Source organism: Argopecten irradians, chromosome 3 (assembly GCF_041381155.1).
Source record: "Argopecten irradians isolate NY chromosome 3, Ai_NY, whole genome shotgun sequence".
In the NCBI taxonomy this organism is placed as follows: Eukaryota; Metazoa; Mollusca; class Bivalvia; order Pectinida; family Pectinidae; genus Argopecten; species Argopecten irradians.
In genome coordinates, this window is record NC_091136.1 from 33,186,844 (window position 1) to 33,203,049 (window position 16,206).

The following is a 16,206-nucleotide window of genomic DNA, read 5'->3' on the forward strand; positions in this document are numbered from 1 at the left end:
TTCCGGATATTATCGACCTCGGCTTTGTTTCAATTTTACCTATTGCAAAAATGGCTGACGTGCGTGGAGTATCGGCGTTGCAAGACGAGTTAGAGAAAGCGAAGGAAAGCTTAAAAGATGTCGACGATAATATAAAGAAGCTTACAGGAAGAGATCCAACAGAACAAAGGTTTACAATTTTTATATATTAGACAAAATTAGCATTGTTATAATCGGGATAGAGAACACTGGTGACTGGGGTGTATTTTTTACAGGAAAAAAAAGGGGGGGGGGGGGTGCACAAGGATCAAGCTACATGTATGTAAGTATGGAACGAAAAATGGAATAGGACAACTTGGACATTATGACAGGCATCGATATTCAAAAACCATAAAGAGACCTTGTGGTATATATTAAGTATAGAAGTATAAGTATTTAACAGACTACAGATGGAGGCAAAAATGCACTGTTTGGATTGGTTTAACTGTCAGGTCGGGGAGAAGTCCTGATTTGGCTATTATAGCCAAATACGGCTGTAATAGCCAAATATATCTATATAAACAGTGGCAAAACGCATTGATTCTTCCAGAAGAGGTATATGTTGCAAAAAGCGAGAGTTTTTGGCGCTATGTACGTTATCCTTGTCCTAATATATAAGTTGACACGATAACAAGGTTAAAATGAAAAACTCACCTATGCATTTTTCTGTAAAATCATCGTTTTTCTAGCAGGAAATTGCAATTGTTGTCTGCATTTGCTTATTAACCAATTTCTAATCCATCTGAAGGTCACAATAACATGTTCTCCCATATTTGTGCCAATCGAGTCAGAGTCGCTTCAACCGGAAGGGGATTTATACGACTTTTTTTTCCCTTTTTGACTGGCGGCCAAAAATGTCAATGGGCCGACTTGGGTATGGTCCGAGTTCTCCTTCACTTAGAGTTACTCCCCTTTGTTCATTCTGTTATCATGGCGATAAAAACCAGGGATTTTACACAAAATTGCACAGGTGAGTTTTTGGTTTCAACATTGTTTCTGTAATAACTAAGAACATGGATCATATTCCAATTTACTGTAAAACTCGCTTTTTGCTTTAGATACATTTTTCGGCAGATTCCATGTGTTTTGCCACTGTTAATAGCTATATTTGGCTATTATAGCCATATTTGGCTATTATAGCCAAATCATGACTTCTCTCCGACCTGACTGTTACTTGTTTATTTTTGTTTAATTTTAAATTTTAGTTGGGGTTTTAACCCTAGTCATGCTGTGACCGACTAAAGTTGGTTCTTCGGTGTCGTGCGGATACCGATTTTAGTTGGTCTGTGTCGGTCTGTGTACTGTACGGCCACTTCGTATTTTGTAATATGAATAGTTCTAAAATAAAACTGATTTCAAAGTTAATTTCGATACTGACCATTCAATAAATATGTCAGCTTTATGTGTGTAAAATATGTAAACCTAACTCGTTTGCGTTACCAAGTACCGTGCCGTAATTGTCTGCTAGCAGGAATTTTCTCTTTTACATGATATTTTTAGCCCTGGAAAACCAGCCCGGAAACTCAGCCTAGATATTCTGAACAAGTGCAGTGCGGTCGTGACCTCACTTTCGCGCACATGTCTGCAAATATCGAAACAGGTACCAGGGATTTTCTACAGTAGAATCTGGGGCCGAATAAAGGACCCATTCCCCTCCGAAAATTTAGCTAAAATTCCCAATTTGTAGCTAAAAATTCCCAATCTGAATCTAAAATTGAAAGTCTGAGTAATGTCATTCTTGGTATGAAATTGTCATGATATGTTGAATACTAAAAACGAAATAAAAGTCGACTACAATGATTGAATGAACACTACAGTCAATTTGAAATATTTCAGATGTACAATAAATAAACAGTTAAATCATAAAATAGTGGGTTTTTTATTGAGTCATTTTTCCCAATTTCATGTTATGCCGCGTAAAATTTCCCAATTCGATGGACCCTGGAACCTGTAAAAAAAACTAGGAAAATCCCTGGGTACTCCGGTAAAAAAACGGCACTTAGACGACGATTCGATCTTAATCGGCAAATTCTTCTGCACGTACGTAATATTTATATCGCACTTGAAATTGCTAGTTGCATTTTATGGTCAAATTTATTTATAAATACGGCGAAAATTGATGTTATTTCAGTATCAAATTGATCTACTCTTATTGTCATTACGTCATCATAACATGTGTAAACTGGAGTAACCTGTTTTGACGAAGACGAAAATCACTAAATTCGTTCTATTTTCGCAAAGAGTCAAATTAATTGATTGGATTATATAGAATTGTTATGTTGTTATTTATTATTTATTGTTTGGGATGTTTTAATGGCTGAGTAGTCATAAAAACGAACCAGAATTGAGATTGACCAGACGGTCGTGGGTCCGGTGTCGGAATTTCGCTATGGCGGACGTGAATTTCTTGCTCCGAAATGTTTTGCCGGAAAATCGCGATCTGTTTGAGGAGATATTTCTTAATGAGGACAGCGATGATGCTGAGTTTGAGGGATGGGACGGTGATGATTTTGATGTAGTAGAGGAACACCCGAACGTGTTTGAAGATGACAGCTGGGTGCAAGGCGGTCTACCCCCGTCTGGAGGGACTTTCATTGGAAACACTGGCGTTACAAATCCTCCGGAGAAAGGCGAGACGTTGTCTCATCTGGACATTTTTCAGAGGTTTTTCACCGAAGATGTCATTGGTTTGATGGTACTTGAGACCAACAGATATGCAGCCTACTACTTAGAGAACAGGACCCTGCCACAACACTCCAGGTTGAAGAAGTGGGTACCTACAACAGTTGGTGAGATGAAGGCATTCTTGGGGATGGTGATAGCTATGGGGCTTGTCAGACAGACCGATATTCAGGAATATTGGACCACTAACGAGGTAACCAGTACGCCATTTTTTGGGACTATTATGTCTAGAGATAGGTTTATGAATGTTATGAGTTTTTTTCATCTATGTGACAACAATACTGCTGTGCAGCGAGGCCTTGATGGTTATTCCCCTTTACAGAAGTTAGGTAGACTCTACACAGAAATTTTGAAGAGTTTTGAAAACTGTTACAATCCTGGAAGGAACATTGCTATTGATAAAGGTATGATACCGTGGCGAGGGAAGTTGAACTTTCGTGTATATAGCCCTGATAAACCAATTAAGTATGGACTCAAGATGTACATGCTGTGTGATTCTGCGAATGGATACTGTAGTCAGCTTGAGTTATACACTGGTCGCGAGGGAGTACAGCTGGACTGTAGTGGGAATGGTTTGACTTTTGATGTAGTGATGCGGTTGATGGAGCCATACTTGAACAAGGGACATCACCTATACACTGACAACTACTACAGTAGCCCTCAGCTATTCTATGATTTGTTTATGAACGCCACACTGGCTTGTGGAACTTTGAGGAGCAATAGGAGAGGTGTTCCAAAGGCAATGAAGGAGGCACATCCGGCAAAAGGAGAGATATCCATGTTCAATAATGCAACTCTGGTCGCCCTAAAGTATGCTGACAAGAAGGATGTGTCCTTTCTTACTACAATTCATGAAGGTATGTTTGTGTTGCATGGAGTATCAACATACATGTATACATGTACATAATTTCAAGTATAATCTACAGTACAGTATGTTGCTGGATGTGTTATTTCTAAAATTTGATTTCACAGAAGAAATTTATATACCAGTACACTGTAATAACAACTGAGAACTAGACTCATTTTTTATAAATGTTAAAAACTTACAATATTTTTACCCTGTGCAATTACATGGGTAAGTATTTTTAATTTTAGTTTTAAATTTTGAGTTCTAATTAAAAAAAACCAAAAAAAACCCAGAAAATTCAGATTACTATTTCATTATTACAGGTGTAATGGTTGATACAGGAAAGCGTGACCATGATGGAAACAGAATTGTCCGGCCTGACTGTGTCTTGAGCTACAACAAGTACATGGGAGCAGTAGACAGGTAAGTTAAATAGCCAGACTAGATTGAATTCTTACAGATAAAACACTATTGATAGATTAATAATATGAGAACCATTGAAATTTAATCTGTTGAAAAAGATTTGTTTACATTGTAAAAACTGCATCACTGATGCTAGTTTTTTTTCATTGGTTTAACATGCCAGGTACTGACCACTGGCTGGTGGTTTTTCTCCGGTTACTCTCACTTTCCTCAACCAACAATCCTGGCACGTCCTTACATGACCTTGGCTTTTAATAGGGCATTAAACCAATGAAAAAAAGTCCTATTAACTGATGCTAGGAGATTTGCATGTCAGCAAATGAGTTTATTTTGCATGTCATATCTCAAAGCATTTTTTTTTTGAAAAGTTTAAAATCAAAACATCACTCTAAATAAAGGACATTGCTTTAACAGGTGTGACCAGATGGTATCCTACAATGGATTCGACAGACAGACATTGAAATGGTGGAAGAAGGTCTTCTTTCATATCCTTGGCATTGCAGTCCTGAATTCTTACATAATCTACAAAGTCCGCACTGAGTCAGCACCCAGTTATTCAAAGGGTATTCAGGTAATGAAGTACAAGTAAAAACACATAATGTCAGCTGAGGAAGCGGATGTATTATTGGAAAGAAAACATATCTGTCTTAATTAACTTAAGACAGAATAACTTAAGACAGAATAGATTAAAAAAATGGGTTTTGAAGGTGCATTTTACTGTTAAATATTAATTTCAAAAAAAATCAGGAACTTTTATCATGTACAAAAAGAAAGTTTTCAATGGGAGCATAAAAATTTTGACATCAAAGGCGTTTTGTGTGAAATCATGAAAATTTACATTCCCATAATCTATTAATTTTACATTTTCAGGAGAGAAGTTGTCCGCCAACTTGTCATGGAGGCTGATGTGACAGGACCAGAGTCTAGAGGTAGGAAGAAGGGAGACAACCTTCAGCGCCTGTCAGCGAGACATTTCATAGGGCACCTTCCACCAACGGGAACCAAATCAGCAGCCAGGAGGAGATGTGTTGTCTGTGGGCCTGGTGAGATGGAGTTGTATCGAGCACAACATCAGGGAATTCCTGCTCCAAGACGTCTTGGAAGGGAAACCACTTTCCAGTGTAAACAGTGTTGTGTTCCACTGTGTGTTGAGCCTTGTTTCGAACTATATCGCACTAAAGCAGAGTTTGTGTTGGCTTACAAAAGACTAAGACTTACCACCCAACCTAGACAAGAAGAGTAGACTTTGAATCGATAAATTCAAAATTGTTTATATGATGACATGTTGTGCCAGGCTATGTATATACTTGACAATTACTTAAAACATGATTCATTGAATAAGTTGTGATGTAATTATAATTGATGTTGACCAGGAAATCAGGAAATGTACCAGTCTAAATTTTGGTGGAATATTGCATGTAAAGTGATTGACTATATTGAGTTAAAGAGAGTTATTTTATGCCAAACAACTATTCAGTCTGATGCATTGAATTAGAAATTAATTCAATAAACATGTTACTTTTTTTCACTTTTTCTTAAACAATGCACATGTTTCAAGACATTAACTCTTCCACTTTGTTAAAAATCCTTTGAAGCGGATTATCTCCCTTGATCAATTTATTATGACAAGTGTACATTTGCCATGATATTAAGTTTTTTCTCTTTTTAATTAAAAAATGAATGTAAATTAAATAAATTGATAAAAGATATGGATGAGTTTAATTTTAAAATATGATTGTTTGCTGAAAATATGACATTAATATTAATACAAAATATTCATGATTGAAGTTTTATCGTTGTTATGTTGTTGTTTTTGTACTTCCTGTAAGGTGAGAAAATTGCCTTGAATTTGCTCAGGAGGTTTCCCAAAAGTTAAACAGCATATTTGAAAATATTTTTGGACCCAAAAAAAATAAATTAAAAAAAAAAAAATTCAACAATTCAGCCTTAGACGTCGGTAGAATAGCAAACAATACAGCATGACAAGGGTTAAAACTGACTCTTTTGTAATTAAAATGACTATGCACTTATGTTTTCGTGATAGATTTATGTAGACATTAGGGACCCGGAGTTGATACATGGATTGAGCTGTGTTATTTTGAAATGAAATTGAATAAGAGTTGGAACTATATATATATATAGCTAGTACCGTACTTATGACAGGTTTATTGGAAAGGAGAGGGGGCAAAAATGCTTTCAAGCTTACTTGGCTTAAAGTCTAGACATGACCCTAATATTTGGAAATCGTTATTTTTTCTTTAAATTTCACATATTAGTTTCCCAAGGCTACCATGTTCGAATTCTGTACTATTGAAGAAAACTCTAACCAAGGTCATCATTTCATTATAGGCATATTATGTTTTGTTATTTATTTTTTAGGCCTTCAACAAGGCGAGTGACAGCTGTTCCTGATGGAAGGGGTAGGGAGCGTTTGCTTTTACAGGCTAGGTATGTAATAATTGTTTTAGTTTTCCATCCAACACTAAGATAACCATGTTTGATAGAAAGTAGACTGTCTAGTAATAAGATTGTAAATCTCTTACTTATCGAATTTGTAAAATCACACATTATTGTTTGATATAAAAAAACGGCTATTTTATCAGATATAAATATTGCCCTCAACGGGACCTACGGCCCCCAACCACCTATTATTAATTTTCAATCATCTATTAAAAATCTTTGTGAGAACCCTGAAAGGCCTTTGAAAATTAATGATTTTACAAATACTTCAGAGCAGATATATGGATAAAGATCATTTTTGCTGTTCCACATTTGAAGAATTGCAATCATTCAATATTATCTCGCTGACAGCCAAGCACATGTATTGATAATTGTGTTTTATAAATTGTTCATAAGAGTTGGTATTTATATATATATATATATATATATGTTCATTGTACTCATTTTTCCAAACACATCAGGTGGGGTCCTGATGAAGAAATCCAAGCCAAGAGAAGAATTGTTGGAGGAGCATTCTCAAGGTAAATATTTTTTGAGAATCAGAATTGAAGACAATTCACAGAGGAATCGTTGCTTACATTTGCTATACTGGTAAATATATTAAAAGCTATTGTTATCGTTATTTCTCAGGAAGTACTGAAGGGATCATTTTCATATTTTATATGTAGTTTCCCGTAGGGCCCTAGTTGTACATATTGCGGTTTGGGACCGATCGGTCAACACGATACGATGGCTGCCTGGATCTTGGATTCTGATAGTTAAAGTTTGTTATTTCTCAAAAAGTAAGAAAGTGTCATTCTCAAGTTTTATATGTAGGTTCCCCAAGGGCGCTAGTTTGGAAATTGCGTTTTGGACCAATTGGTCAACAAGATGGCCACAATCATGGATTTCAATAGTTAAAGTTTGTTATCGGAAGTACTTAAGGTATCATTCTCATCATTCTCAAAGTTCTTAGGTTTCCATAGGGCCCTAGTTGTGCGAATTATTCCCCGCCCAACGAAGTTGGCGGGGGATATACAAATGGGTTCCGTCCGTCCGTCCGACCGTACGAAGGGTTTCCGGAGCATAACTCTAAAACCAGTAGAGATATTTCCACGAAACTTCATACACACATTGGTCTTATGGTCTAGTAGTGCCTTTTGCTATTTTTAGGTTTTCATTTTTTGGATTTTTTCCGTAACCGTGGAAACATTGCTGAAAATATCATATTTTTGTACCAGGTTCGTTTCCGGAGCATAACTCTAAAACCAGAAGAGATATTTCCCCGAAACTTCATGGACACATTGGTCTTATGGTCTAGTAGTGCCTTTTGCTATTTTAAGGTTTTCACTTTTTGTGCTTTTTTCTGTAACCATAGAAACATTGCTGAAAATATCATATTTTTGTAGCAGTTTCATTTCCGGAGCAGAACTCTAAAACCAGCTGAGATATTTCCACGAAACTTCATAGACACATTCTTTTTATGGTCTAGTAGTAACTTTTGCTATTTTTAGGTTTTCATTTTTTGCACTTTTTCCGTTACCATGGAAACATTGCTGAAAATATCATGGTAAATGTTACTTTGCAAAACTCCACCCATCTTTGTGTATATAGTCTAATATAAATGTCAAGGCTGTATACCCGATTCAACAATTGTAGCCCCGCTCTACTTGAATTATACTCCATCTTTCTTTAGCTCAACTTCCTTTTTCCTGTTTGTTTTTTTCATACACATTAGTCTCCACAATCAAACTTACTTCAGCTTTGATATCTCCATTACTATGTCCTTGTTACGTTTTGGGATCGATCGGTCAACAAGAAGACCGTCAGGCAGCCATCTTGGATTTTGATAGTTAAAGTTTGTTATCGCTATTTCTCAGAAAGTACTGTAGGGATCATTCTCAAATTTCAAATGTTGATTCCCCTAGGGTCCTAGTTGTGCATAATGTGTTTTGATACCGATCGGTCTTAAAGATGGCTGTCAGGCAGTCATCTTGAATTCTGATAGTTAAAGTTTGTTATGGCTATTTCTCAAAAAGTACGAAAGGGTCATTCTCAAATTTCAGATGTAGGTTCCCCTAGGGCCCTAGTTGGTCATAGTGTAATTTGTGACCGATATAAGATGGCCTACGAAAGGTGGTCATCTTGAATTTTGATAGTTGCATGAAGTTTGAAAAGTAGAGAAGAGATCCATCTGACATTTGTCACACATAGATCAATCTTTGGTGGGCATCAAGATCCCTCTGGGATATCATGTTATTTTACTTTGCTTTATTACTAGATCTAGAACTAAAAATTTGAACACCAATTTAATACTACACCTACATTGTACTTGAAAAGTGGTTATATTTCTTAAGATGTTAACAGTTTTATCAGGATAATCAGAATTTTTTACATAGTCATCTGCAAACTTCAATCTGATTTAACGTGTACAATTACCTGTAAAAAATGATAAACTATAGATGTTCTGCTTTTAATTTTCATTAGGCTTGGACCTATGCACAGGATGGGCCGAGGAGGAGGGCGTCCACCTAGAGGACGGGATAGTGGGGACGAGGATGATCTACCCAACAAGGTGGGTACAAATATATATAAGGGTAAATTAATGCCATTCATTGGTAGTATTGGAGATTCTGGAGTGAAATGTTTCATTACACTTCATTCTAACACCTGTAGCACTGAGATGACTAAATTAAAGTAGTTAAGATGTTCCAACATACTATGTCTGGGTCCTAATATAAGTTTGTGAGGCAGTTGCCAGCTGCTGAATGTTAGTCTGTGGTTTTTCTCTGAACTTGCAACTCATGACACTGAGGTGAAGGGTTTGTAATGTCCCGACATTTTAACCATTCAGTCAACCCACACACATTTTGTATAAATATGGTTCATATATAATGAGACATATTCTTAAGGATTCTTTAGACTTGGATACCAGTCGGTTTTATCAACCTATAATATGACATTTTAATAACGGTTGAAATTTATTCTTCATCGCCAATTTGTTTTGGTAATGAACATATACACCATGCAAATGTAAATGAAGATACAATTTTTTAAGTTGAAAACAAAGACAATTAAAATGCAGATCAATTTATTGCTTTTAACATATAATTTTGGTAAGAGTATGTTTTTTAGGATAGATTAAGTTTTCAATTATATCCTTCTATACACAAGTGTAGATTTTTATTTGATGTGAAATGAATGTTTAATATTGTCTGTCATTAAGTCATTATGAAATAACATAACACATACATAGAAAAACCTTTATACTATATTTGAAGATTTGATTTAGAATTATACTGGAAAATTTGATGTCTTTTTTCAGCCCACTATCCAGTCCTCCGTCATTGCTACCCCTAAAGAGTCAAGGACTCGTCAGTCCAGCATCGAGGAACAGAGTTCAGACAGGAAGGGCACTGCCAGGTAGGTGGATAATCAGGGACGTCTTAAAAAGAGGGGGGGGGGGGGGTGTATTGTAAAATTGTAACCCAAAGTCATAGACTAAAGTCATTGTTTGTGTGATATGACCTAACTAATGTTATTTATCTTTTCCTTTTTCAGAAATAGAAGAATGTTTGGCTTACTATTGGGGACACTGAGAAAATTCAAAGATGAAGCGAAGGAAACTGAAGATAAGGTTAGATAAGATACCTGATTGAATTCAATTTGATCTTTCATGAATACAGGAGGGGTACATGTGTCTTCAGATTACCAATAACTTTTGAGATGAAAAATTTGAAATGCTACAGTGGTAATTTTCTCTTTGCACATTACAGTGTTATATCCCTTGATGGTAGGTGTCTTTTGTGACATCATTATTTTAGGAGCTAATCTCACATTACTTTCTCTGAATAAAAAAAGACGTTAATTTACGCTTATAAACACATTATGAAAACCCATAGTCCAACTGGATTTGCGCTCTTCTAAGAAGAGAAGTCTACTCGGAAGATCTTCCACTTCATGGATGGAAGAGCTTCCAGAGGCAGAAGAACTACTATAGATCAAGTGATATTCTAGAAGTCGAAGAGGGCAAATTGAGTAAGGCTTGTACTTTCCCGCAAGGGAGCTAACTCTGTAATATGCAAAGATGGAATATTGTACTTTGTATTTCCCTTGTAATCATGTGTCTCGAGATATAGGAGCATACGAACATGTCAGAGTCTAATTTAAAAGGAATGAGACATGAAAATAGAAAAAGTAGATTTTGATTAAATGTTTAAAAAGGTTCTCATATTGACAGGAAGTGCAAAGAAAACAGATTGAGCAAAAGTTAGAAGAAAAAGCCATTTCAGAAAAGGAAGATCTTCTCAGAGAACGACATCAGCTTTTCCTGGAGAGAAAACAGCAGCAGGCTAAAATTCGTCGCTTGGAGTATAAAATGGAACTAATTGAAACAGTAGGTTTTTTACAGTCAAACTTTTGTTAACACATGACTTTGTTTCATAATTTAGATATAGATGTAGATAGTTTTATCTGTAATGCTGTTCCAATTTCAAGAAACTACTTTGCTTTAGGAAGATGTAAAACATTGAACTTCTGAAATTGGATTTAATAATAGTAAAAACTATCTTAATATATTTAACATTTTATACACAATTTCACTCACTTTCTTAGTTTTTGATTTAAGTTATTCTTATTTGACAGCATGATGCCTGGGAAATTGAGACACGCAAATTAGAAAATTTCATTATCACCAAAGCCAAACCACACATATTTTACCTTCCAAAATCTATGGACGCAGTATTAGAGGGGAAAAGAAAGGAGACTGTGAAATATGTAGAAGGTATGATTGGTAACTTTATGAATTTTTCTTTACTTTGCTGTACATTCTTCGTTTAATATTAATAGTGTTCTCATTCTTCCAAATTATTACCAGCCCTCAAGTTGAGATGTTCAAACTTACAAAAAGTGTACCAAAACACAAAGACATTTACACACACACACATACATACAACACATTGCAAACAGAGAAGGCTATCATTTAATGACCTTTATAGCTGTTAATAGAACGTTAAGCCCAACCAACTTCTGGTCTGGGCTTTTCAAGAACAACAATACTGTAAACCAACTTTCTTTCACGGCTATTAAACTTGGCGATTTCCGTTTCAAAGCATTTTCGTGAAGATTAAGTTTTGCAGATTTAAAATTGAATGTAGATACCTTTGAATATAATTGTGCTGCGATAAACTTTAGTGAATTTTCCTTGATCGCGAAAATAAATGGCACGTGAAAGAAAGTTTGTTTATAGAATTCCAACCTATGGATGCAGCTTTTCGCAAAATTTTAATTTTATTTTGATGAATTACATAGAAACAAATAGAATGAAATCATACCGTATTTAAAAAGCTAATGTTAGTGTTCCTGTGAAGCAGTGAAAGTCATTGACAAGCTTTTTGTTAAGAAGTTACCAAGTAAATGTCAATAATGATGTTGAAATTTTTAGGCATGATAGAAGAACGACGGAGGAAACTACAGGATGAGATTGAAGATTTGATGGCCAAGGACCAGCAAAGTGGAAAAGCTGACATGGAGGGGGATGAGGATGAGGAAGGGGCCATGGAGGGGGACAGAAATACAGATAAGGAAAACAGACGTAGGAAGTCTAGTGGGGAGCGGCTAGATTTACATAGACAGTTAGAACAGAGGGGTTCAAGAGGGGGTCGGGATGGGGAGTCTCCTAGGAAACGCAGGAAGTCTGATAGTGTAGCCGACGATGACAGACACAGTAGGGCAGGTAAGCATCGTAGGAGGAGTAAAGAGGATGGGGATAGGTCTGGGGGAAGGAGGGATAGGGCAGGGGCATCGAGGAGGGATGATAAGGCTAGAGACCGCACCGAACCTAGAGTCGAGATCAATTATAATGATGAAGAGGATGAGGAAGAGGAAGGAGAGCTCCGGACCGATTCGACAAACAATAACAGTAATGATAAGGAGGAAGTGAAAGATAAACGGACAGTGGAGGCATCAGATATGACTGGAAAACCAGACCAGATGGACACGGAGGATACACAGGTGGAGTTATCCAAGAGTGTAAAACAAAATCAGGCGATGATGGCAGAGGATGAGGAGGATGAGGGGGAGGAAGGGGAAGTACACGACGCTGTGGATGAATGATGGGGAAGGGGGTGAATTTCATCTTTGCATATTACAGTATTGTCTTACTTTTTGGGTAGGTATCCATTGTGACGTCATTATTTCATGAACGAAAATAACATCATTTTCACTGTGACTGTCGCTTACTGAATAATGACGTAACAATTAATACCTACCCAGAATAGTAGATAACTCTGTAATATGTAAATACCGAATGTGACTATACTAAATAGCTGATCCGATCTATAGCAATCCACATCAATCAACAGGGAATGGACAAATCTCTGTTTTTAATAGATAGGAATGTTTTTTCCATTTTTTTTACCAATTCTTAAAAAGAGGGATAGAGGGTTTCTTCATATTCTTAATAAAGTACGTGGGGATAATGTATCAAGGCCTATTTTAAATACCTGATATGCGATGCTATTGTTACTGAAATCGGTAAGGAGTTCTCTTAAATTCTACATGAACAAGTGAAGGGAATGGATAGCTTGTAGAATATGGACTTGTATTTTTACTTGATGTTGTGTTGAATGCTTGAAATCTATTGTATTTAATACGGTAAACACTATGTGTACAGTATATATTAAGGTGAAAATCCCCAATACAAAAAGTTTTTAAATTGGAAACTTTTTTTAATTTAATTTACTTTTATTTAGATCCATATTTGTTTTGACCATTTGATTTCATATTTACATACAATTTATACTGAGTTCCATAAAAGTAAAAGTTACTACGAAAGAAGCAAAAATTACGATGTAACAGTTTTAAATGTACATATTATATGAATTTCTTCAAAAATTATTAGCCAATTTACTGATTACTAGTAACCAAATTATCATTTTTGTCATCACTAATCAACTTTCATTTTCAAATGTTTGCAAAGATAGCCATAATTCCGAAAGATTATTTAACTATCAAAATAACTTTTATATAGTTGTTGTTGTTCCTGACTATTTGTAATGCAGTTATCTTCTCTTGTCGGCTGGTATTTACTGTTGTGTCACTAGCGTGGCCCAAGAAAAGAATGGCATGGCAGTCAAAAACCAGTGCACAAGAGTAGATAACCTTGTATTACAATAGAACTTGTACCCTCGTAGTTCTATAATAAGGATAAAAGAGATACAAGAGCTACTTACATTATACTGCTTACAGTGTTTGTTGTAATAGATTTCTTTTTAGATTGAACCAAGAAGAGGTAAGTATTAGCAGATTAACACTAATGTCCAACAGTCATCTGTAAACACATGGTCGGCGTGATGATGTTACATAGTCCTATCTGACCACCAGAGGTCTTACCCTCGCACAAATCAGTCATGCTATACGTTACAGGATGGAAACAACAAACATTTGTTGTGATAAAACATTCAACTGTAATTTGGCAATTTTATACAGTTCCTGGAACTGGTGTGCCCATCATTATAAAACAAAATCATGTTTTGCTGTATAATTTTTTCTGATTAGCCTTTTTTATTTAGTTTTTCTCTGGCATAATTTAATTTTATTATTAGATTTTATCTTGAACTTAAATTATTATCCCAAAATTTCCAGGATGATTTGATAGGAATTTTTGCTGCCTCCATGGATTAGAATTTATCTTTTGCTCTCTCACTTTGGATTGGTCATTAGGTACCATGCTGTGAGTTTATAAGTACTGATGGTGCGATGTGGGCCATCGTTACTAATAATTGTGTTCATAAAATCTACAATAGGATTGTGTACTTTTATTTCTGCAAATTGGTCATGGCAAAGCTAATTTGTCAAATAAATATTACCAGGCATAACATAATAATGCTCATTCCACTTCTAGATGTAATTGTTTTCCATCCCAAATCACCTCATTATATTATGTATGTCTCTGTGTAGTCCACTGAATGTCAAGTATATGTTGAATGTCTCATTCTTCTACACCCACAAACTGTCGTAAAGGTATTTTTTGTGTTCAACATGAAAAATCAATTGTCCTTTGATATCTTCACTCTAGGTTTGGATCATCCAAAAATAATATTTCTTTAAATTGTAATCAACATTCGACTGCATTAAGAGCGGGATTGAGTTGGTACTTTATTTGTTTGAGAGAATAATCTTTAAAATCTTGAAAAATAGCCCAATAAGAATGTAAGTGTGAATGTCTATGTTCATCATCAATTGATAACTTGTTAAATCATATATAACAATAATCAGTACTGGTAATTATCTTAATTATTACATATATCTTCTTGTATCTTCATTCTATAGTAAAGCCTTTAAGAATCACATGAAAAGGCAACATTAAAGTGATTGTTTTAAACTATAGATGTTTTCCATTGGAGATGACTTAAAACCAAAGCATACAGTGTGTTTACTTATTTCATGGTCATCTTAAGTAGCTTACATCATCAATCATTAATCCTGGAAAATATGTTCATATTGGTAAATAAAATTTATAGGTGTATAGTACTGTCTTCAAATCATATGTGTGAGATATTGTACATAAATGTAATTATGATACGTTGAAAACCGATATAGGAAAGGAAGATTAAGATAATTGAATTTCAATAGTTTTTTTTAAACATTCCTTTGCCAACTATAGATTTTCTGATTAAGAATTAGAAAATTGATGTTTCCTACAACATTTTTACAAAGGAAATTATACAATGCTTGTCAGTGTGTTAAATGTGACCAATCTATATAGAAATGTTCCATCACAGAAATAAATATTCCTGAAAATCAACAAATCTTTGCAGTTGTGCTTTGTTTTTAGCTAAGAAGAGCAATTCTATATTTGCATATTAAAGTTCTCTGCATTTGTGGATATGTATCGATTGTTACAACCTGTTTTTGTCAGATATTTATGTAAAAAGACGTAATTTTCACTCACAAAATGTTTGTACCTACCTACAAGGGCAGATAACGCTGCAATATGCATATATGGAATTGCTCACTACGAGTACTACAGAAGGAATATATATTGCACAGCCATCTTGAAGTGGAAAATTAGTTTCATCAGGTTGTAATCATTTTCATCTTCATTCTCAATGATGTTAATCTTCCTTAAGAAGGATTAAGATTAATGAAACTCTTTCATTGATCACAGATCTTCACTCTCAGATGGCTGTGAAATTGTCCATTCAACATCGGATCCAAACCTGATAAATTTGACCAATGACAACCATGGTTTTATAAGATGAATCAGGTATTCTGTTTAGCTAGGGCTTTCTGTGGATACATTTACAAATCAGCTAATTACTATTTGCAAAGGACCTTACATCCTTCAAATCTATTACTAATAAGAGCATTTGATGCAACCATGTCGGCATGAGAGTTCAAAGATTTTTTTTTTTTTTTAGTCATTCAAACAAATCTTTACCTATACTCTCCAGGGGAAAATCTGAGACCCCAGGTCTATAAAATTCACTAATTTTGAAAAGGATCTTATTAGTCTTTAATCTATGAAGAATATTTTATTTCACCACATCTGAATTGAAAAGATGTTCGAATGTTTAGCGAGGAGCCGCAGTGGCCAAGAGGTTAAGATGTCTGGACATATTACCACAAGCCCCCCACCTCTGGGTCGCAAGTTCGCGCAGTTGCCAGGTACTGACCGCTGGTTTAGTGGTTTTTCTCCGGGTACTCCTGCTTTCCTCCACAAATAAACTTTGTACGTCCTTACATGACCCTGGCTGTTAATAGGATGTTAACTAATAAACCCACATCGAAAGTTA

At 35.4% G+C, this 16,206-nt stretch overlaps 1 protein-coding gene and 1 pseudogene across 1 annotated transcript; both read left to right on the forward strand.

Annotated features, from left to right (window-relative positions):
• Nucleotides 1-13: 13 nt before the first annotated feature.
• LOC138318302 (pinin-like) lies at nt 14-15,219 on the forward strand. Its single transcript, XM_069260520.1, has 9 exons — nt 14-169; nt 6,350-6,418; nt 6,892-6,951; nt 8,897-8,984; nt 9,735-9,832; nt 9,971-10,046; nt 10,650-10,805; nt 11,054-11,192; nt 11,853-15,219. Exons 1-9 carry the CDS (start codon nt 51-53, stop codon nt 12,521-12,523), a joined length of 1,476 nt encoding a protein of 491 aa, XP_069116621.1. The 5' UTR covers nt 14-50; the 3' UTR covers nt 12,524-15,219.
• LOC138318299 (piggyBac transposable element-derived protein 4-like) lies at nt 2,267-6,343 on the forward strand (annotated as a pseudogene).
• Nucleotides 15,220-16,206: the final 987 nt, after the last annotated feature.

Excerpts from the sequence above, each read along its gene's own strand:
- LOC138318302 (XM_069260520.1), top strand. The coding sequence starts at position 51 with ATGGCTGACGTGCGTGGAGTATCGGCGTTGCAAGACGAGTTAGAGAAA. Across the intron at positions 10,047-10,649 it reads CGAAGGAAACTGAAGATAAG|GAAGTGCAAAGAAAACAGAT; the intron begins GTTAGATAAGAT and ends TCATATTGACAG. Across the intron at positions 10,806-11,053 it reads AAATGGAACTAATTGAAACA|CATGATGCCTGGGAAATTGA; the intron begins GTAGGTTTTTTA and ends CTTATTTGACAG.